At 35.7% G+C, this 24,489-nt stretch overlaps 1 protein-coding gene across 3 annotated transcripts in view; it reads left to right on the forward strand.

Moving 5' to 3' along the window:
• The window catches only part of CADM1 (cell adhesion molecule 1), a 343,997-nt gene that overhangs the window by 292,634 nt on the left and 26,874 nt on the right, over window positions 1–24,489 (forward strand). For all 3 annotated transcript variants that reach the window (XM_074304197.1, XM_074304198.1, XM_074304200.1), the window contains exons 6-8: window positions 12,082–12,181; window positions 15,503–15,675; window positions 20,171–20,239. In XM_074304197.1, the coding sequence (XP_074160298.1) occupies window positions 12,082–12,181; window positions 15,503–15,675; window positions 20,171–20,239 (342 nt within the window). The remainder of the gene's footprint in view (window positions 1–12,081; window positions 12,182–15,502; window positions 15,676–20,170; window positions 20,240–24,489) is intronic.

Here is a 24,489-nt window from a genome sequence, read left to right on the forward strand (position 1 = left end):
ATTTTTCTTTTTTACTCCTTTGTAAATATGCTATTAGAGCAACTAGATGATGCAGTGAATAGAGTGCTAGACCTGGAGTCAGGAAGACTTATCTTCCTGAGTTCAAATCTGGCCTTAGATATTTACTAGCTGTGTGACCTTGGACAAATCATTTAACTCAATTTCCCTTAGTTTTCTCTAGAATATGAGCTGGAGAAGAAAATGGCAAAACCCCAGGGAGCAGAGGATGAGGAGGAATCATGAGAAGTTGGACATTATTGAATAGCCCATTTGTCTATGTGCTAAATTTTAATCTTAAAACCCCAGCTTATATCTTAAACCTGATTTATAGCAATGAGTTTAAATGTTTGAATCTATGTATCAATGTTATGATAATGGGGGCCCTAAACATAAACTAATTTATATTTATTAATAATAATAATGAATTAATTAATCTGTAAAATGTAAATAATTTTTAAACTGATGTTAATATATGACATACCCATTACCTCCAACTAAATTAAGTGAAAAGCATAGCAAAAGAAATCAAAACCACATTGGAACAGAATGAGGTCTATGAGCCAAATATTCCTGTCTGCTCCTGGAAGTTTACTGAATTTTCTTTTAGTTAACTTAAAGGGCTTCTATCTCAATATTTTTATGTCTACAGAAGATTAAGTATAAAAGAATAAGAAGATAGTGATTTGCCCCAAACAGTTTCTATCCAACCTGAATTGAAAACATTAAAAGTACAAGATAATAGCAACAACAACAATGCAATGAAAAATCATCATCTCTGTTTTTCAGATCAGGAAATAATGCTGAGGGCCAGTTTATGAACCCAAATTTTTGACTCCATATCCAGCCCTCTTTCTACTGTGCTGCCCATTTTTAATTAATGACAGAGTCATATTTTATAATAGAATCTTAGATTCCAAACTGAAAATGGTTCTCAAGAAATCGAATTTTGAAATGACTCACCCAAAGTTAGCATACAGGTGGTAAGCCATGATTCCAAGCTAGATCCACCTACTCCACCACCTGTATCATTCTGCTGCCATGATTCTTATTTATGCCTTCAAAATAATTGTAATGAGAAATATAGCCAGAGGCCTACTAGCCTATTTCCCTTTAAGGAGCTCAAGCTTGAGTTGAATTGAGTTGTTTTTCAATAAATGTCCAATTTCTCTATGATCTCATTTGGGGTTTTTCTTGGCAAAGATACTGGAGTGGCTCACCATTTCCTTCTCCCATCTTACAGATGAGGAAACTGAGGCAAACAGGATTTGCACAGGGCCACACAACTAGTAAGTGTCTAAGGCCAGATTTAAAATCAAGAAGATGATTTTTCCTGACTCCAGACATGGCATTGTATTCATGATCAGTCCACACTAGTTTTTGCTGTAAGAATATACTCTTTGGTTATCATGATAGCGTTCTATGCCCAATTAAGTTCCTGCTAAATGCTAAGTCCTAAGGGAAAAACAAAGATAAATTAAGATCCCTAACCTCTTGGTGCCCATCATCTAGAAGAGCAAAATGACCCTTATACAAACAAACTTTATACTAAGTAAAACATGATAGTTGTTTAAGACAGATAAAGTCAGATGGCTGTTTTAGGCTCAAGAGCGGAATGGGTGTTTTCTTTTGTGGTGCTTAAAAGTGGGGGGGACAAGAGAAGCTTTATGAAAAGTGGTTTCATTTGACCTTCATCCAGGTGTCAGCAGAGATGAAGTGTGTGAGTGGGAATGATATTCCTGGTATAGTCCCACTATATAATCTAATCATTGATATTGTCATAGAAACAGTTCAGATGACATGAAATTTTTTTTTCTGAAATATCAAATAATGATTGAATGTGTAGAGTTAAAATGTTACAATTCTGAGACTGGACTAGGCATTCTTAGATTTTATTTCAGAGAATACTCTGCCTCTTTAAACTTGAGCAGTTGGCTAACCTTCTTAAGCAGAATATGGAAAAATGAATCTATGAAGATTTGCTTCTTAAGAGACTATTCTAATCCAACCTTTTCTTGCTTTCTGAGTTTGGCTCAACTGTTTCATTACATAAGGCAGGTTTTTCATCTTCCTTATTATGTAGCTTCATTATGGGCATCCTGCTTTCATATGACCAAAACCATTGTGAAGTAATGTTCCTATAATGAGAAAACAGAAATTATCAGATATTGCCTAAATTGGCAGATTGTAGTTTTTTGTGACTTCATTAATATGTAATTCATTTATACAAACTTAATATCCATTAACTTGCCTTGTAGGGCACCATTAGTTTTAATAATACATTAGCTCTGTTGTGAAACCTGAGTAGATTGATACTCATCCAGCTCTTACCCTAAATCTGTCCAATGCTTTTCCAAAGTTTCTTGAGAACAGAGGACCCTGTGCTAAAGATAATATAGGCCACATGTATCAGGTACTAGTTACTTTGTCCTCTGCACTCTGGACCTAAGGCTCATAAGGATTCTATGATTTGTGCCCTTATTTTCAAGGATTGCTCTTAGAAAATTTGTTTGCAATAGTTGTCAGCCAGGCTTTTCACAACCTAGAGCTTCTGTACTTAAAACATCCTTTCAGAGAACAAAGAAGTTCCATTTCTGAATCCATTTGTCTGCTAATACTTAACGACAGAAAAGTAGCTATAATGTCTTTCCAAGAAGGCAGGTGCTCTTACTGACCAATTTAAACCCTTGATGGTACCTTATTCTGGAAACTGGGAAAGGAGAGGTTTCCTCATCTTGTCTATTAGTCAAGATCTTTGGTGACTTGCTTAGACCAAGATACAAACATTTTAAGCAAGAGAAGTTCTCAGAACACTTGGCTTATGCCTTCTGAAAGTTCTTTGGCTAGTATCTAGTGCAAAGTTCTTTTCTGACAACAGAAGGTGAACAGTTGTAAAGTTTCTGGAGTATAAAGTTTATTTTTTTTAAATGCATATTAAAAATTTTTTAAATTAAAAAAATTAAAAATGCATATTAACATTCAAGGTCATTGTTCACTCCTGATCATACAGATTTTCTGCAGTCAAGGATAGTATATTCCCATATTCATCTTCTAAAAGAATATTTTAAAAAGAATCAGTTTGTGATGTAGAACATTTACTCAAATAGAAATGGGAACCACCGCATGGTTCTGGTTACTTCCGTTTCCTTCCATATAAGCTGCCATCTAATAACAATGTCAAAATTTGTTTGCAATGCCTGGGATGCCTGGGATACCCACTTATTAGCACAGATGTTTTTATCTTTCAGATAATATTCATTAATCATTGTTGGATATACTTAACTCCTCCCATAGAAATCCCATCTCAACCAAATGCTATCTGGTAGCCATGAGGAATGAATATAGATATAAGAAATAAATTCAATCTCTAAAAAGATTTCATTCAGTGGCAAGTCTTTGATGTAGATAAAATTCTGAAGGATACAATAGGGAAAAAATGATAGGAGTGTACCAATAATTTAGACTTACTGAGTTATGGATTCTTAGGCCACAAAGGAACCTTGGAGATTATTTGATCCAACTTTGAGTTTCATAGATGAAAAAATTGAGATCCATATAGGGCTGAGGGTCCTATAGGTTTATTGACTTGCGTAAGATCTCACAATTAGTTGATAGCAGAAGGATAGAGCTCAGGCCTTCTCATTCTCATTTTTTTTTTCTTTTGGTACACTGAACTGAATTGCTTTCAGGGTAAATGAATATTCTTCCCATAGATATACTTTTGACTTGTGATTAGCATTGAGCACACTCAGTCTCTTTTGCTTCCTGGATGCTTGAGACAACAATTTTGTACTCTGCTCTGTGAATTCAGGAGAACCAGAATATGCATGGGATTCTGGAGAGGTCAAGTTAAGGCTTTGAGGTCTGTGTGAATTAGGTTCTTTTTTTAAAAAACATAAGAAAAAAAGAGAAATTGGAGACAAAAAAAAATCTATATTGAAATGCTTTTAAGCATTTGGTTTAAAGTGTGATGGTCAAAAGCTAAGGGGAGTAAAATAAAAATGAAGGGTTAAACTTTTAACCCCTTGTGATAAAATACCATCACCACATCCATGTTGAAATCAGGGGCATGAGCCCAACTTGGAAATCTCTTTTTCTTGAGGTTTTCAGTCCTAATTAATTTAATACTGGTTGGGGAAATATCTGTTAGGGACCCTTGTTTGAGATGGTACCAAAAGAAATTGTTGTACCCAATTATGTTAAAAATCAGCAGATATGTATGCTGCTACACTTTTAATAATCCTTATGTTTCTGGTGAGTACAGTTATTAATTGTGTAGTATGCATTGAAGTGATTAACATCAATGTAATTTATCATCTAGAGATTTCTGAACATAAATAAATGAGTTGTTTTGTTCAGCGAGGTGTTGACCCCTTCCAAATCCGTGATTTAAAGCCCCCCCCCTATTTTTTTATTATAAATATGAAAAGCACCACAATCAGCCAAGTGTTCAGTTATTTGATTTTCTGGGGCATTAGCCACTCTTGTTTGTGACATTTCCCAGTTGGGTGCTCGTTTGCAAGCTCATTAATAAGGTTTTCTCATAGGAATGTTGCTGGGAATGAAGAATATACAGTAGGGCCCGTGGTTTTTTAGCTTTCATTCTGAGACTCAGCAAGAGTACAGCAGCAGCAGTGTGCAGTTAAATGTTTAAAAGAGAAAATAATTATGCTCACAAGCTACAATTCAAAGCCTTCATTCCCTTAGCTTCGATGAAGAGAGTACCATAGTTGTTCTGGGGGAGGGGGGGGGAGTGCTGTGGGTTTTGTTGTTGTTTTTAATGATTTGAGAATACCTGACCCTAAATCTTTTTGTGATTCTTATGTGAGGCTTTTTGGGGTAAGTGCCTATATACATGAAGTTAAAGAAATTTACAACATAAGTGATAGAATTGTAGCACAGTTAGTAAAGGTTCAGATCTGAGATGTGTTCTTGTCACATAAAAGCTTGTTTAACGAGAACTGTTCTCTGTACATTTAAAAAAAAAAAAACTTTCTAAATAACATCAAGGTGGCAACACAGTGACAGAAGTTAGAATTTTAAAGGAATGACTTGACCTTATGTATGAAATTCAAATTGTTGTGCAAAAAGGTAAAGAAAAAACCTTGACACTGGACAGAAGTAAAATGAAGCTTTTGGATTACCATTAGACTTTTCTTTTTTCTTTTTCTTTTTCTTTTTTTTTTTTAATTTCTTTCCTCTTATAGCTTTAAATACTCTTGCAAAAAGTATCCCTTTGTTGAGGAGCTGTATTTTGGGTTTTTTTAATGCCAGGGATAATTTTTTTGGGGGGAGGAAACAAATTCAACAAACATATTTGAATCCCCTGCTCCAATTATCATCTGTCAGTTAATTGTGTACTTGGGCATCATTTTTAAAATGAGTTTTATTGACTTGATGGAGCCATGCATTTTATAAATCCATAATTCTCTTCATCCGTGATCCACAGAAGTCTAGTTTTTTAGTGTTGTTTTTTTTTCACTCTCTCAATTGGAAGAAAATTGGGCATTGAGGAGATGATCAAAACCTGTTCTTTATCTGTGTGAAAATAAATGTTCCTCTGTTATCGATAGGGGCCCTGCAGTAAAGAAATAAGAAAAATCTGGAAGCTGGAAAATCTCTTTCTACTTGGAATGGAGCATTAAACTTAGTTTCCAAAAACGGCTTCCTTTATCACATCATCCCTTCCATAAGTTCTGTTTCCCAGGTTGCTTTCTTTGAGGCATAATAGCAGGCAGTGTCTAGATTTGGCCTGTTTCTCTCTGCTCCCCAGTCTTCTTGTTAACAGAATATATTCTCCTCCCACTCTCCCTCCTTTTACCATTTTTTTAACAGGTGAATTGAATTTCAGAGAAGTCATTTCAGTGTTTATTATTCTCTTGAGAAATCATCAGGGCATGGAGTCCCCCTGACTCAAACTAATTTTTTAAAGCATCATTCTTTTGTTGTTAATGCAAAGCAGCAGTACTTTAAAGGACCGTGACTAACGCAACAGATAGTTAGCCAAGCACTCTGTGGTGCTACAATGGGTAAGCAGCTCGGGAACCAGCAGTAGAAAGGATATATTGGTCCAGGGTTGAATTATTCCACAGAGAAAAGAAGCATTTGACATTTGAGAGGGGGAGGGAGCTCTTCACAATCTGCTTTTTTTCCCCTCTCTTAACAATCCCTTTCATTTACCACTCCTCCCCCTGTCTGAATAAAAAGGCTTCTTTTTCTTTTTCACTGGAACCTCCTTCCCATACATGGCCATTTGACCCCAAGGTTTAATAAAAAGATATTGTGCTTATGATTGTATGCTGAAACACCCAGCAGCAGTAACTTAAGTTGTCTTAGTTTACGTTTTTCTTAATGGTTTGTGACTCAAAGTCTAACTAATTCTTTCAAATTGAAATCAAATCAAGAGGAGGTCCTTGCAGTCTAGCCTGAGAGTTTTCATCACTTTGAAATACTTGTAAGAGAGGGGTTCTTTACTTAGGGTCCATATATTTCACGGCAGGGGTTTGTGAACTTGGTTGGAGGGGGGGAATCCATCTTTCTTTTTTCATTAAACTGACTAAAATTCAGAATTTTCTTTTATGATGAATGTAAGCAACAAGGAGTGATAGGTTTCCCTATCATCACACACAAAAATAGATTAAGCACTCCCACCATGTGATGCCAAATAAATAGACAATACAACAGAGATATAGAAGCCTGAAGACAAAAGTCAGACCTTAAATGAATCCTAACTTTGAGGAAATGTACTGTTTAGTCCAAAGCAAAATAGCATGATAGCTTGTGTTTTCATGAGTATGGAAGAAGAGCTTAAAATAAAAATCTAGATTTTAATTTCCAGTCCCTTTTTCTTTTCAGGGCTTTCTTTTGTGTCTTATTGTTTGTTTTTAAATTTATTCTAAATATTTCATAAAGATGAAGATCTTGATGTGAGTAAACACTGTTTAAAATACATTAAGAAAACAATATTATGCTAGAGCCTCATACAATACAATTTGATTCTGTTGGGTAGTCACTTTAATGTCCATTGGTAATGTATTTACCAATTGCATCAAGAGGAAATCTCATTTCTCCTTTAATAATGTGTCACATACCTTTAGTACCACATCAGTCCCACTATATTTGACTCATTCCACTCATTGTAGATCTGCTCTCTTCGTTCAAGAAACGGGGTTTAAGTGCTACAATTCATACAACAGCTGCAACAGCAGGAGGTCCTTCACCTTCCAAACAAACAAAATAAACTGCAGTGAAAATTATTCATGAACATATTATGACAATAGAAAACAAGCCTTCTGCCGAATGTTCTTTTTCAGCTCCTCTGAGAGGTCTGAATAGCTCAGCTACATATCCAGCTCTATCACCAGTTTGAGCTACGGCGTTCTCTTTCAGTTGCTAATCTGTCCCATCCTACTGAAGTTAAAAGGACTCCAAATTTTAGGCGTCTGCTGCCTTTTGTCCAAGTCAGTCCCCAATATCAATTCCAGTTGGATTATTCTCAGGTTCATTTTTATTTTTTCCTTTTATTACACATGGTACTAATCAGCCAAGCAAGCACAAACTACCTGAGGCAAACACTGCCCCTTCCTTTTGACTTTTGACAGTGTAGGTGGTCTATGCCTAGCTTGGCCCAAATCTAGTCTGTGTCTGGTTTAATACAGAGTAAAGTTTTGAAGAGGAAAGGTTAACAACTTGTTTAGGATGCAATAATAAACAGGTGGATACAATGAAAGAAATTTTGTTCTCATGATACTTGGTATAAGCCTCTTAGTAAAAGGTTCAGAAATTCAAAGAGACAGTGACAGACAGTAAGGGGGAGAGCCATTTTCAAACCAAGCCCAGGAATTATAGATGTCTTCTCTTCCAATAATATTGGTATGATGCTTTTCTTTTCTAACTAAGACTTAAGGTCCTTCAGGATTAAATTCTACTCTTTCTGATGTTTCATAATATTGGACTTAAGATTGGGGAAGGGCAATCCCTCTATTTTTGTCCGCCTGCCTTTTTTATTTCCTTCACAGGCTAATTGTACACTATTTCAAAGTCCAATTTTTTTTTTGTACAGCAAAATAACTGTATGGACATGTATACATATATTGTATTTAATTTATACTTTAGCATATTTAACATGTAATGGTCAACCTGCCATGGTGGGGGGAGGAGGGGAAAAATTAGAACAAATTGTTTGGCAATTGTCAATGTTGTAAAATTACCTATGCATATATTTGGTAAATAAAAACTATTATTTAAAAAAAATTGGGGAAGGGATTGAGAAGACTAGGTTCTGTAATTTCAGAAGGATGTGTACATGGACAGTCATTGTTTATCAGCCTAAGTGCCTTTATGGTGTACATAGAACATTATTTAGTCTTATGGATAGTAATGAATCCAGAATGACTAAATTTCCTTGACTTTTCACTGAACTTTGTTCATTTTAATGGCTTAATTTAACAATATTCCTAATTTGGAAATTTCTTTGTAAAGAATTGGGTGGTAGATAGCAGGGATGAATTAAGCAATATACGTTCTGAACTTCTTCAGTACTTGATTGACCTCTGCTATACAGAAAAGGCCAAAAGGAAGCTGCTAATGGCAAAGGAACTTCCTCCCTCCCACTCTTCCTTCCTACATTACTTCCTTCCTTCTTTCTTCCTTCCCAATTGGAAAGAAGAATGGCACGACATTTTATTTACATGGGAAATTTAGATAAAGGGGACAAAAACTCTCATCTGAAAAGATCATATGCTGTGGTTTGAGGTCAGATGAAATCTGCTATAAAGCAGATATAAATAGATAGATATAGATATATGTGGGATATATACATACAGATGTATTTGGCAACACATGAGAAATAGAAAGCTTATTTACAAAAAAAAAAAAATTACCAAATTATAAAACTTGCTTAGGCTAGCAGCAGCCTTGCTAAATATTTTCTATGGAACTTTACAAGAAAATTAAAGTCTGTTATGAAAGCCTCAGATCTTTAGACATTATTGATTAACTATGGGCATTGCCATTTTCATGGTTATAATGTTCAGCAAGTACTCAGATGTTAGTATTCTTTTTATTTTTATATAATAATTCCCTCTTTTTAATGACATTAAGCCACTCTGAGCTATGTTATTACACTTGGGAGGAAAGCATCCTTTGGCTTTTAGCCTTCTGTCTTGGAACATCAACTAAAGCATAAAATGATCACTCAGAAAAGGTACTAGATCCTACATCTTTCAAAGATGGTATTGGTTCCATTTTAGTAAGCTATTTAGTAGACTATAACATTTGATTTATCAACATAATTAAAATATACATAATAAGCTTTGGGCTATCCAATCAGCCATCAGAATGCTTGAGTATTTTGACATATCCTTGTTGTATTCTTCAGCACCCTGCATAACTTTGACTTTCCTAGGGGTTTCCAAGTTGCGATACAATTGCAAGGTATTCTGTTCCACTTCTTGAAAATGTTCTAACCTCCCCTTTGGGGGCAAAAGAGGAGAGACTAATAATACTATAAGGTTTCTATCAGCCAAGGTAGTCATTGGTATATACACATTATGTTCATGGACTGGCCATGAAGACTATTTGATTCTCAGATAATATACCAATAAATACTGAATATGCCAATCAGGGGGCCATTTTTCTACAAAATAGAAGCAAGATTAATGTTTTCCTATTCATCAGCTATTATGGTAGCTATGGCAGAAGTAGATAGTAGATGTTGCTCAAAAAATTTGGGTAGATTGTTAAGATCAATTATTAGAATTGAAGTTATGTTTTGACTCCTTACATAATTTATATTTGAATTTAAGTGTACCAAGTTCTTAGTCTATTCTTTCTAATTTATATAAGTAATTGATAACTGGCAACAGTTCATTAGGAGTATAAGAAATCATTTGACTAAAACAAATGCAGTGTTACTGAAGAGGCAAGATGGATTCGATTTTCAGCACTCTCAGTGTGCAGTGCCGAAAATGTACCCTGTTTATTTGCTTGTAAATTGCATGAAAAAACACCACACAGTCCAGGAAACATTCTGTTTTCACTTAATTAATGGACCATTGTCAGTGGTGCATGGAAAATGCAGCCCTTTGGTGGATTGGAGATTAACCTACCAGGAAACGTTCAGTTTGAATCTGAACTTTGGGTTTTAAATTCCTTCATCCAGTAGGAATGGCAGGGATTTCCTGACATTGAACTCTTATGTGTCACATAGATTCTGTTTTTCTAAATGTCGATGATGTGACATACCCTTTTTACTTTATTTTGCCTCTTGGGTCTTTGTGTGTTTGTGATGTCACAAATCAATGTGTTTATTCTCTCTCTTGCTCTCTGCATGTCATAATGAGTTTCTGACTAGTGCTTTCTCTCTTTTTTGGCATCTGTCCTATAGCCAACTTAACGGGAATCCTTTGGGTACCCAGGGGCCATATTTACACAAGCGTGCTGTCTCAAGCTTTAAAAATGACGACTAAGTCTTGTTGCAGCCTCACAGTTAGACTTCTGTTCAAGGTCACTCTGGTTTTTCCTTCATGTTTATTTATGCCCTCCTCAACTGACTACCCTTCTAACTCCCCAATAAATATCTAGAAATCTCTACGCTAGTTTGCTCTTAAATTTGTCCTTTGTAGCCAGCATGTCTAAGAGTGAAATCATGCCACTTGGAAGGGTCAACTGGTACCTTCAAGCCTTGTTAACTTTATGTTCTCTGGCAAATGACTCAGCATCTCAGAAAACATTAGTAACAGAGTGAGATTACATACTGGCATGTAAGGTGGTTCTCTTAAAAGGTTCAGAAAACCAAATGGTTTCAGAGCTGTGAGAGGGAAGCCTATGATAGCAATAAGTATATAAAAATGCATTTGTAAAGCAGTCATCCTCAGAGAGGACTGACTTGTGGGACTTAACTTCAGAACTTACAGATTGCAGTTGGCTAATCCCTACTTCCTTTTTTTGCTTTGCATTATTCTATAGGATATGTGTTAATGAACTAAATTTTGTTCATAAGAGGCCAGGGAACTGTTGTTTTAGATAGTGTGATTATCTGAGAAAATAAAGTCTTAGAAATTATTTTAACCTTTTTCCTGACTGATATCTCTTCTCTCCCATTTATTATACTTGAGATTGTCTCCAAAAAAAATATACTCAGCATTCATTCTTATAGCTCTTTTGAAACTGATTTTGAGGATTAATATAATGGCAAGTTTAGCCTTGCAGAAATATTAAAAAATTTTACCTGTCCACATTTTGGGTATCATTGTTGGTATTTTAAATTTAGTCTTACCTTCTAGAAAAGAGGGTGGGTATTGATAGTGAAATGAATTACATAGTAGGTGTCAGTTATCAATATGCTGGTGTCTATTCTGATTAAACAACTCTTAGCTGTGATTAAAACGACATTGCTCATATTTCTGTTTTAATTGTTGCTTACAATTAACTTCCAGATGAGTCTCCAAACAAGCCTTATTCTATACACTTTGCATTGTTTTATACCCTTACATAAAACCTCAGTGTGCAGTATATTTAAAACAAGATTTTTCTAGTTCCAAGGCATAAACCTCTCCCTTTCTGCCCTCAATTCTGAATTTTAAAGCTGCCTGCTGAAATTCTGAATTTGCTAGCTTTTTCATTTTAACATAAAAAAATGAGAAGAGCCAAACTTATTAATATGCAGTGTCACAAAGTATTGTCATATAGTAATATATGATATATGATAAAATGTATCAATTCTGAGCACCACAAATATCTGTGGCTTCACCTCAGCATGAAGGCAAATGAGTTTCCTTTAGCTTGAGTGAGTCTGGAGATAAACTTCAATGTAACAAAATGTATTTCACAGGAAATGTTTGATGTGGCGCAGTTGGCTTATGAATCTCTTATCTGTCTGCGTTTCACTCTTTAGAGTTATTAGTCAATTTAATTTGAGCAAATGCCAGGATTACTAACTAATTAGAAAGATGTAACTGAAGGGATGAGGATGGGGAGGGAACACAAGCAGTGCCAGTGCGTGGTGTTTGCAGGAGCAGCAAGTTTGATTCTACCTGATGATATCATTTGTTCAACATTGTATTTTGTGTTGTTGTCATGCAGATAAGCCTCAAGTGCACATTCAGCTGACTTACCCTCCACAAGGCCTAACCCGGGAAGGGGACACACTTGAGCTAACATGTGAAGCCATCGGGAAGCCCCAGTAAGTTCTAAAGTCCAAGGTTGGCAGTGGATTATGCACAATAAATGTCACAGCACAAGATGTGTGTGTGCAATCACTTCTCATTGGCCTGTCATCTGTTTCCCATCTGAGGACCGACTGTGAACAATAAAAAATTATAAAGTAAAAGGCGGCAGATTATGCAGTGAAAAGTGGAGGATTATTTTAGAAAAAAGAAAGAATTGTCAATTTTTCTTCTTGTTGGCTAAACCTTTTTAAAGTTAACTTTTTAAACTCATGTGAAATATTGACAAATCTCCTGTGTTAGAATTATAGTAATGATTATAAATACTGAAAAAATGCTCTCTCTCATCCTTCCCCCCCCAAAAAAAATCAACAACAAAAATAGAACTTTATGTACCTATAACTTACTGATGCTTTTGGCCCTTTCCTTTTTTGTATTCTGTATTCCAAATAAGATTGACTAACTATATTTTGTTCTGATATTATAGAAAAAATAATTTATGAATTTCCAATTTTGTCCTGTTTACTATCTCAAAGAAAAACAGTAATAGTGATAAGCTTCTGAGTAGAAGGGTTTTGCCAGCAAGGATTTGGCTTAGTCCCTTTTCCCAATGTAAATAAGCCACTGGGTAAGAACAATACCATAGAAAAAATAAATTTTCTTGAGATAATATTGGCTGTTCCACCTGTGCTCACTTTTAAGAATGTGTCCACTATGTCTTTGGAATGGTTCCAGAATTGTGCTGGTGGATGAGAACCAAGGTGATCCAAATGTGTACTAGAAATATTGCTTTTTATCTTCAGTATAATAATAAAGTGCCAATATGTTGCCCCTTTAAAGGGTTGTTGCCATTTCACGGTTCACAGTTAAGGAAAAAAGCTGTCTTTTATCTTTATGTGACAGATTTTAAATAAAGCCCCCCAGAAGAAAAACAATAGCTACTGCCTCCATAATGGAGGAATATGTGGACACTGGGCTTGAGGAGACCCAGTCTTTGGTGGTGACCTCCAAAAACCAGATTGGGCTCCCTCTGCTGTCCCTAGAGCATCAGGTCCCTATTTGCAGACCCATACTTGCATCATTTTTACAACTTTCATACAAACAAACAAGTAAATAAAAGGTTTGGCCAACCTTCCCAAAGATCTCTGGAAGACTCTCTTTTCTCCTATAATATCAAGCCTCAGAGAGACAATATGACAAGGGACTAGAAAGGGAAAGACCATTCCTGTATGGTGTTAATCAGGGGTGGAATTAGCTCAGGGGTGTGGCCACCCAGCAGTGAGTTTCTTTCCTCAGATCTACCTTTCACTTGGGGCCTGCATCACTGAGAAATGAAATTCATCAAGCCCACGTTGTCTAGGCAGATTTCTCCATTCAAAAAGAGCTTGCTCTGACAGCCCATCTTTGTTTGATGCTGGTGCAGGGCTGTGGGGGCAGTGAAAACATTGTTATTGTTATTGTTTTGCTTTCCCTCCTCCTGTGTTCCTAGTTAGTTTATTATTGTTGTTGTTTTTAATATCTAGTCTCAGTTGTTTTCTCCCTTCATAAATTTTTCAAGTCTTGTGCTAATTAGCCTCTCACCTCGCCTGCAAAAAAGATTACCTAGAGAAATTGTTTTTTCAAAATCATTTTGCCCCTTTTATTACACTGCTTTTATAGTGGGTGGGCTACTGACCTATATTTTGTTGCTTTATATGTATATGTGTTTGTTTTTCTGAAGGAATTAATGTGCTCAATAGAAGATGTCATGGGAATGTAATAACATGTTTCTTTCAGGACACTTGCTTCTGAGAGTGTCTGTTCCTTTCCAATAGAAATGGATATATGATTGTATAAGTGTGCACAAGCTACTCTACATTTACTCTTTTAGCATATTACCTATTTATTTTCTCAAGAAACAGCATACAATAAAAATGGTAATTTAGCTTGCCATTAAATGTTGTGAATATCCTTAGCACTTACCCCCACTGATTGTTTCAGCTGTCAAGCAGCAGGACATTAGATCTGATTGCCAGGCGGACCCATTTGCCATTGCCTGCAAGGAGGACATATGCAGTGCTAATTTTTAAATAATTTACTGGGTTGTGATGACAAACCCATGTGTAATTAAAGAAAAATTGTAACTTTTCATCCCACTTGAAAACTAGAATGCTAAGTGATAAATCTACCTCAGATATATGCTAGTCATTAAATGTAAGTCTGTCTTCATGCTACCACCCCTCAAGGGGATGATAGGAAACAAGTAAAAGCTATAGTTGCCTCTAGTCTCTGAGCTGTTCCTTTTTCAGCCTGAAACTTTTCAATCATAAACCCTGTGTTGTCTTCAACTTACAAAGGGGATAAGGGTGGGAGGTGGGGGGGGAGCATCTTGAAGAGTGGCAGCTCTGAATTCTGAGTGGCAAAAAATATGTTTTAAATGTGTGTATTTCTTGAGTTTCTTGGGAAATTGATTCTTTTTAATGGATACCAATGTGGTACTTTCAATCACTAAAAACAGGCTTCTCGGTAATGAGTAAGTGTCTTAAGACCTAAAAAAGCCATGTTGAGACTCACTCAGCAATGATTAACTTGAAAGACTCTTCCTAAAGCTGTGATTACCTCTATGCAGGTGTACAGGGTTGGAGGAGGTGGGGGAACATGTATTTTCTGTTTTTAGACAAGCGAGCAAGGAAGAGTCACTCTTTACCAAGTGAAGAATAGATGTGGTTCATCAGAAAGGAATAGCGTTGGATGTCCCTCCAGTGTGCTAAGATGCTCTTTCAGACAACAGAGGCCAAAGGAGAATTATTGAGAGCCGTGCATTTTGTTTTAGATAGAACTCCAACCTTATTACACATTACAACTTGCTTATAAGCAAATGGCTCTGTGTTTTAGCTACTGTCAAAGGAGTACATCTATCACAGGTCTGGAACCTAGTTTAGTTTGGGGTGCCTTTGATTGTTTTTTAATTAATTAAGGAGATGATTAACGATGGGTGAGCTCTGTCCTATCCAATTGCTGTGAAACTGCACAGCCGGGCAGAAAAATAAAGGATACTGAATCACTCATCCTATTTGTTTAGGATAAATTGTAAATAATGAAGCTCCCTTGTGTGTTCTGTTGACAACCATTCAACACCCGATAATGTAAATAGGGGGAGAAAAAAAGTATGATGTGTCAAGCAGATGGGTATTTGGAAAGATCAAGAAATATCATTTTGTTGTCTTAAATGTCTTGTGTTATGCTTCCTTTAGTGTCTATCACCTTGCATGCACCCTTATTTAATGTGTGGGTGAACAGTTTACTGTATCAACTGGGAAATAGTTAATGCAACTTGTCTTTCTCCCCCTCCTCCATAGGCCTGTGATGGTGAATTGGGTAAGATTAGATGACGATCTGCCACAACACGCTGTAGTGTCGGGGTCCAACCTGCTCATTAATAACCTAAACAAAACAGATAATGGTACATACCGCTGCGAAGCCTCCAACGTAGTGGGGACCGCTCATTCGGATTATACGCTGTATGTCTACGGTACGTGCGAAGACAAACACCCGACTCCTAGACTCGTTTACACAGAGCTGCAGCACATGCTTCCCTCATCAGGCCCTGACAAATTCTTGTTTAATGACTCCCGGCAAGAGCCTGCAGAAGCCTGGCTTGCCTTGGCTCCTTTGCCTCCTGCTGGGAGAGCCATGCCTTCTTGCTCCCTCTCTAATCTCGGGGACAGCCCTGATTTTGTGTTCAAGGGCCAGTGAAGAGAGCCCACTAGCTCACTCTCCGGATCCATGGGTAAAAGGGAATATGTCCTCAGGCACGCCCTATGGGAGTAATGGCTAAAATCCATCCTAACCAGTTAATGAGTCTATCTACATTGTGCAGTGTTCATTCTTACAGGTGTTTCCAATCATGCTTGGTCTGACCTGGCTCTCTGCTCAGTGGATAGAACTTGGGCTCTCCTTTCCCATTTTCAGCATGAAGTTATTAAAATACAGAAGAAGCGATTATAGGCCTGTGTATAACTTGGAGAAATGAAGTTATTCTCAGTAGCTACATAAACTACCTGTAGCTACTAATTGCATATGAATGCTTTTTTGTTTGTTTGGTTTTTTTGGTTTTGTTTTTGTTTTTTGATTTGTTTTTTTTTTAATCTAGATTTTCCACAGGGCTGTTAATTATTATGCTTTCAAATTATTTCCCATTTACATGATTCTGCACTGCTGCTATGTCGTTTTCATGTATGATGAATATTTTCTATACAGTTAAGTGCATTGCCATGCCAGTGCAAATCCTTCTCTTAAGATGATATGAAAAGTAGGTTCATGTCTATAAAGTCAGATAGGTTAATTAGGGGCTTTTCAGATGACTTAAGAATGAGGGACTTAAAAGCATGAGAACCCTATATGGAGAATATTTTATTATTCATAGCTGGCTCAAATACATTGATGATTTTTTAGAAAGATTGGCCACTAACTGTAAACTCACTAGCAAAAGGAAGTAGCTTTAACATATTTTTAACCAGTAGAAACATATTCCAGACCCATCCCTATTTGAGCATTTCAATTTCATCTTTAGCCAACACTTAGAATTTTTTTTTCCTTAACATAAACAAGTGATTAATCACTATTAATCATTTTGTCAGTAGTAGATTTATGGAGCAAGGTTCTATTGTTCACTACCCATGTTGTCTCTGGTCTATTGATAATAGAGTTAATCCTTCCCTGTAGTTGGGAGAATTAACCATCAAATAGAAGGTAATAAGTCCTCAGGAAGATGTGGCCTTTTGTGTATCCATAAGATAACATTGTAGCATGACCCAGCTCCTGCTAAAAATACATGAACACAATCATCTCTCTTCATGTGCCTCCAAATATGAGAATTTTGTAGTAAAAGATGGAGGTCAAATTTACCCATTCCCTTTCACTTCTGAATTCAATCAGGGCTTCAGGATCCCTGTTGACATTCATGAAACTAACATTTTTTTAGATATATAGTGCATTTTTTTTTTTTTTGGTACAAAGGAAGGTTGGGCAGTAAGGATAATTTATTATTATTTTTTGAATTTTGCACATTGTGTCCTAGTTGGACAGTTCTTTCTAGTTTAGAAGGTTCTTATTTTGAGATACATATGCAGATGAATTTGCTCATTGGAGAGAATGCAGATTGTTTGATAACTTAAAAACATAGGCACAAACCTAGCTGAGTAAGTGCATTTACGTATATGTCTATCCTTTGACCACATTATAACACAAATAACTAATGGAGCTTCACCGTTTACTGTGACATGGCTGGTAGGACACTCCAGGAACAACCTGGGGCAAAGTTTATCCTCTTTCTAATTTATCTTAAAATAAAAACAACCTGATAAGTCTTCTGGTTAATATTTTGGGAAAATTGTCCTGTTGGATTTATTAAAATCATACAGTCCACCACTATAGTAATTTCCAGAGTGGTATCTTTAGTGATATAAAGAGTTAACATACTTCTGAAATAGACTAACTCCCATCGAGTAATATATGTCCTGGGAGAATCTGGCTGAGTAGTTTTCAAGCACCAGCTAGTTTTATACCGTCAGCGTTGGTATATCAACCACAGATCATTAGTACCAACTCCATAGTTCCTTAAATTTTGCCTTCTGGTTGCTGGTAATGATCTAAGCTTTTGGGTTGTAGCTGACTGTGGAATTTGATTCATTCAGTTCACTTGGGCCAGATGTGAAGGACAACAGTTACCCCAGTGGTGATAGAAATAATTGGAAATGTATGCCTTTTGCAACACGAGAAAGGTTAATGACCTCATTTTGAAGTCTATGCTCCAGTTAGCCTGGCCCACCCCATGGCTCATAACCATATTTGAAACTTCTTTCAGACACTTTTATTATAACATGATTATGGCTCCCTTTGTGTCAACACTTTTTGAACCATGTACAGAAATAGCATCATAGCAAAGCAGGGGGGAATCTCTAGAGTATAGATGCTCTTTTCATATAGTAAATATTGTAATCATTCTAGACCATGAAAATTATATTAACTCTTACCAATGTTGGGGGAGCTGACATACCTCTTAGGAAACAGTTTTCTAATGTAGTCATGAATTGAGCAAGGTTTCTATAAGACTTGTAGCAGGGAGCATTTTATTTTATTAGTCTGCACCTGCATCAGGATTTGGAGGTCCATAAACCAGTCTGACAAATACAAACAAACAATTTATCAGCTTAGAAAATGATTTTCCAACTTACTATCCATCAAGAGGTATTTAGGAAATGGGATCAGTTGTGATTCCTGGAATGTTTTTCACATATCCATGTACAAGAAGTTTTTTTTTAATTAAAAATATTAACATAATGCAGTCTTAATATTTTTCATTAGATTTTTAGAATGAGATTTTGTTTGTCACTATCCATATTGCCCTGATCCATGAAGAATAACATGACTCTTTTCCCATAAAATGAGAAACATTCTTGCTGGGAATGTTTGTGGGCTGGTGAATTTTTCATGTTTATTTGCAAAGCCATTTTAAAGTAGCTCCTACTTGATGATTCTAAATTTCAAAACAAAACATACCCATAAAACAGCTCTCTAGCAATTCTTCAGTAAGTCTTTTCAAATGTATGTACATGGGAGAGAAAAAAAAAATCTTGAGTTGTCAGACTACAAGATGAATAATTTCAAACTGGCTTTGCTACCAGGCAAACTCTAAGGTAATGTTTTTCATAAACTTTCAGGAAGTTAAACCAAACACAATAAAGGTGCAGTATATAATTAAAGTTTTGATGTATTAATTAGAGAATCTGAGAGCTCACTTGGAGATAAAAGAACACCAGATGTGTCAGGGAGGAAAAGTTGACGTGCTTTAGATAAAATTTAAAATCAAAAGCCCGTGAATCGTTTTATGCTCTATTATGGCAGAATGATTGCTTAGTTCAAAGTCTTGCTGACTACTTAACACATTCGGTTTGATCATTTAGGCATTGATTATTTTTTTTTCCCTTTCATATTCGCCCTTTCCCTTCCCCCCCAATAATGTTTGAGGGTATGGAATGATATACACTATATCAAATATCTAACAAAGGATTCCCTGTTGAGTTATTGGCTTCATGGGTCAAATCTTCTCTATATATAGTTCAGAGTTATAAAAGGGAAAATATGCTTTCTCTTTTATCAGTTTAGTCCATTTAGGTCATGCTCTTAACATGAGCAAAGACATCCTATTAATATTTATAAGTTATAAAATTTTATTGACTTAAAAAATAAAACTCGATAAAATCTGACATGCCTGGAACTTGATATTTAGTAGTGACATTCTCTCTCCTTTGTATTTATTACTAGTTTAGGAGTAGTTTTACTTCCTGCTGAGATGTATTGATGGAGGGAGAATAATGAAGTTAATAGCCATAGAGAAGAAGTGAGAGGCAACATATACATGGTCTGGTGTTATTAGTTTTTCAAATGCATCAGGATTATGTTGTGCCTTTTCCCCCACCTTCCACCACTTTGAAAATGCATAGAAATGACAGGACAGCTAATGTGTTCATTCTGTCTGTTACTCTCTGTCTGTCTCTGTCTGTCTGTCTGTGTCTGTCTATCTCTCTCTTTCTCTCTCTTTCTGCCTCTCACTCTCTCTTTCTCTGTCTCTGCCTCTCATTTTCTTTCTCTTTCTCTTCATTGAACTGACTTCACATGAAATGTGTTCAGTGGGCTAATTGGTAATGTGGGTGGACAGGGCTGGGTGGGAGGTTGGGTTGTATCGTATTATAATTTTCTTCTTCTCCACTCCCCATCTCTTCCCTATTTCACTTCATTAACAAAATTTCTTTTTTTCTTCTTCTTTTAGCATTTCCAAATCAGGCCTTGGGATACATTAACAAGGGGAAAAAATCTTTAAAACAGCTTGAAGTTCATCAGCTTGTTTTTAAAGGGGAAAAGGCATCAAACGAACATCTCAGTGTCTTTGTACCTCTGTTTTGGCATTATTGATCATTGTTGTGTTCAGCATTGTGGGTTTGATTTTCCTTTTTTTTTTTATCCAGATCCCCCCACAACTATCCCTCCTCCCACAACAACCACCACTACCACCACCATCCTTACCATCATCACAGGTATGGTACCTTCATTACCATTGAAATGTCCTGAATGTTTATTGTCTTGTTTGTATACAAAGAATTCTGACAACCTCCATTCAGTTCTTTATTGAGAAGGTTGTAGTTCCTTCATTTTCATAGATTAAAAAAAAAAGTAAAAGTTATGTTCTTAAATTGGAATCTTAAAGGCTCCCAGAGAGGCCTTAAATTGAAGCACTTGAATATAACATTCCCAGACTCAATCAGATCAAAAACCTTATACTTCATACAAAGAATCCATCTTTTAAAGGACTTCTATAACTAAACAAAAAATTAGGATAAAATGTCGGCCCAACTATCAGAGAGGGTGCTGGCGACTTGTTCATTGCTATATCTAATGAGTTTTGTAAATATTTTCACTCTGTGTCTTGCCCTAGTGATTGGCTGTATCTGAGTCCTTTAGGAAATATATACTTATTTCAGAAAGTATCTCTTTGTATCATATTACTAAACATATAGCCATCTTTCATTCTTAAAAGATTAACTGTGGAAAATGTTGCCGTCTGTTTGTAATACCAATATAGCTGAGAAGACCAAAGTAAAACTACAGCCTTTTCCTCAGAGAAAACATGGATTCTATCTCTTACTCTTACTAAATTTGGGATCTCTTCCTGTATAGTGTACAGCTCTGTGGCATCATCTCATAGACCTTCTTTCCTGGGTTGTGAAAACCCCACATCAACAATAGTATAACATACATTACTTAGGAATCTTTCCAAGTATATTATTTTGCTTATATTCAAGAAACATCTGCCACAAATTAATTTTGGGGGGTGGGATAGATAGGAGGTGTGGTGGAAACACTTCCCTTATTTAAATGTTAATTTCCCCTTAGCCTTGTATTATTAGCAGTGAAAATGACGGAGCCTACTTGACTTCTCTCAACATTCCCTATTTTATACATATCTATCATTGTGCTTTCTTATAGATAAAAAAATCTTATTAATCTCTCTTCACATATCACTCCCTTTTTCACCACCCAGAATATGGTACATCCATTTTCATTGACTTTCTCAAGACCTTTCATACTTCTGCTCTACCTCTGGGATAGACGTGACAAAAATTGAAGTCATTTAGGGTAAGAGGAGACAACTTTCAGTTTTAAATGCAATCACTTTCCTTAATCTCTTCTTAATTTTTAGTCATTGTTTTTATAGTCACACCAAGAGAACCTTTGAGCAAGCCACTACTGAGTATTTGTCCAAATGTAAGTTCTGACACTGCTAGGCAAGAATATAATTTTAATTCTTCCTAATTGGTTGTCTTTAACTTCATCTTCAGCTAGCTTATTTTCTCATTTAAAAATTCTAATATTTTCTTTGATTTGTAAATTCAGTTGTTTGATAAGTAGGGTCACCTTATTTCTTTTATCATTAGTAAATACTCCTTTCTGACACTTGTTCCTGGGCCAACTCTAATATCAACATATCACAGTAAAAATTGTTCCCTCCCTCCCACTTCTTATCCAGGTACTAATCTGTAACCAGGCATGTGTTCTCATTTTCAGGTATTTATAAAAATCTCATGAGGAATTTGAATTAGGCCCTTTGACTCTACATATAAATTAGATCTTCTAATTTTCTCCTGCCCTGCATATGGGAACCTTTTTGGAAAAGTCTTCACTAGTTTTGACTTTTCCCTCTGCAGTAGTTCAGGATCAACCTCGCCATTTTTATAATTTTAATGTCTGTGAGAAAAAGTCCAATTCCAGTCACTCACGTTCATCAGAACTAGGAACTTAGTCACCCAATCTATTGACACCTACAACACCAACTTTCTTTTTAATATAGGACAGTGTTTTCCATTTGTTGTTGTCCCCTCACTAGCTTAGACTTTTTCAAACTTTTCTAAACACTCACTCAACTCATTCACAATCAGTCTTTAAACTCAGAGTTACCTCATGGCTCACTTCTTAATTTATCATTCCAAACTAAAGCGAATCTGATGCCCTCAGAATTACAATTTATTATGATAGCCCCTGTTATAGGGTCTCTTTTTAAGAAAAAATTTAAAAAAAAACAGCACCATATTTCTCCTTGTCAAACAATTCTTTAATAGAGACTTTTCTTTGCTTCTGTTTCACATAGTGTAATGTGAGATGATCTCATAGATGCACTTTAGTCTCTTGATGTTAGTGGTTGGATCCTTTCACCACACAAAATGCATTTGTGATAATGAACACCCTGACTTTCACTGGCACCAAAGAGTAGTTAAACTGAAATTGCTACTAAAACAATTTTGTTGAATCCCCTACCTTGATAGATGTGATCTTCTAGGGTTACTCTGTCTTAACTAGCAGCCTTATATGTATTTATCTTGCCCTAAAGGCTTGATTTGTACACTCATGGAATTTAACATCTGTTTCTCTCTTCAAACAGATTAAAGGTTATAGAACTGAGTGATTTCAGGTTCCATTTCTAAAGGGCCAGGCTCTCTGTTAGATTTAGATTGGTTCCTAAAAAAATATTCCAAACTTAGTCTTGACAAATGGATATCTAAATTAATTTCCACTCTTCTTGTCTCTTGCACTGTTTGGTACATTACAGCCACCATTAGCCTTAAAAGCTTCAACAACCAAATACCAATGACAGTAACATAAAGCCTGAGCTAAAATAAAATAAAAATTTCAAAAAACATACAAAAAGCTACTATCATCTATCTCTTTTCTTCCAGTCAAATTCGGCAACTAAAACCCATTCCCTAGGTCAGAGTTGCATTACCAAATTTTTTTTTAAATGTGCAAATGCAGAGCGGAAATATTTTTAAACTCAAGAACTTATAGTTGATTTTAAATTTCTCTGGAAGTATTCTATTATTATCTTGTATCTTCCATAACTAGAATATTTGAATCACTTTCCTGCTTGGAGATTCAATCTTTCTGCTGAATCACCTAGCTTTTTCAATCAGGTTTAACTTTCATTCCAAACATATTCAAAGTGGAGCTGTATTAAACTGACTCCTTGTTTTTTGTGTCATGACCAGAAGCATAGATTCTATATACCTCTGATGGCAAGAATTTTAAGGTGAATCACCTGATGTGTGTAAGTTCAGACAAATTATCTTTTCAGATAGGCATGAACTTTGTAGAAGGCATCCTAGTTGGAAATCACAGTAGGGCTTACCAGGATCTAAAGTACTGAATGGGACCTATGAAATCCATTTTGATGCTTAGACTTGACTAGTCAGGCCAATTCAAATCCTAAACTTCAATCTATTGAGGTTGACTTTGGTTACATCTGTAGCATCATCATGATTTGTCTGACTGACTGTTTTCTACAATATCTTCCATGTTCATTGATATTCTGACCATTTCTTTGTGTTTCAGCTGTTATCACTAGCAACCCTATTCCTCCTTTTTTTTCCTTTTTTTTTTTTTTTTTTTCATTTCAAATTGTCCTTGTGGCTTTGTTCATTAAGATGTACGATATGATATGGCAGAGCAAATTGCATAATTTAAATTGCCCCTGGAGTCCTTGTTATAATACAGATTTTGGACAGCTGTTACTTTAGGGGAGGTAAATTCTTCCATGTATAAACTCATCATCACATAGAATGTTTTTTTAAAAAATCAACCCACCACACTTCTGTGTTTATATTCTTTAAAGTTTATTTACTGTATACATTAGGTGTATTTGCAATCATTTGTCTCTGTGTCTGGTAATATCTTTAACCCCATTACACCAGCTGGATCAAGTTTGCTCCTGGCAGCCATGTTGGAGAAATGTCTCTTGGGCTTATTTTCATATGATCCAGGTATTGAATCCTACTTATCTAAGGCTGCATCCTGAATGAACATTTGTTTAAGCCTCTTACAGATAACACAGTGGAACTCAGTTTTAAACCTTCTCACCTGTTTAAATGGGGAATTCAGTTCAAAGAAATAGTCTTTAGGTCATATCTTACAAGTGATAGCAATTAATATAGAAGTATTAAGAAAAGCTACTTTACCATTAGAATAGCTATTGGGCCCAAATTCTAAAGTATCATGCTTCCTAAATAATTTCAGAAAGATGAAGTAGATCTTGTCAAAAAACATGTTTTCCTTTTTAAAAATATATATATATTCCTAAATACACATATTTTATGTTATTTTTTTTTGAAAGAAAGCATTCTTTATTTTTCACATCCAAGTACACCTGAAAAAAAAATTTTTTTAACTTGAAGGACCACCATTTTTTCCTCAATACTAGTTTTATGGATTTTATAGTCATCTGACAAGAATTTATCTA

This window comes from Sminthopsis crassicaudata, chromosome 3 (genome assembly GCF_048593235.1).
Source record: "Sminthopsis crassicaudata isolate SCR6 chromosome 3, ASM4859323v1, whole genome shotgun sequence".
NCBI classification, from domain to species: Eukaryota; Metazoa; Chordata; class Mammalia; order Dasyuromorphia; family Dasyuridae; genus Sminthopsis; species Sminthopsis crassicaudata.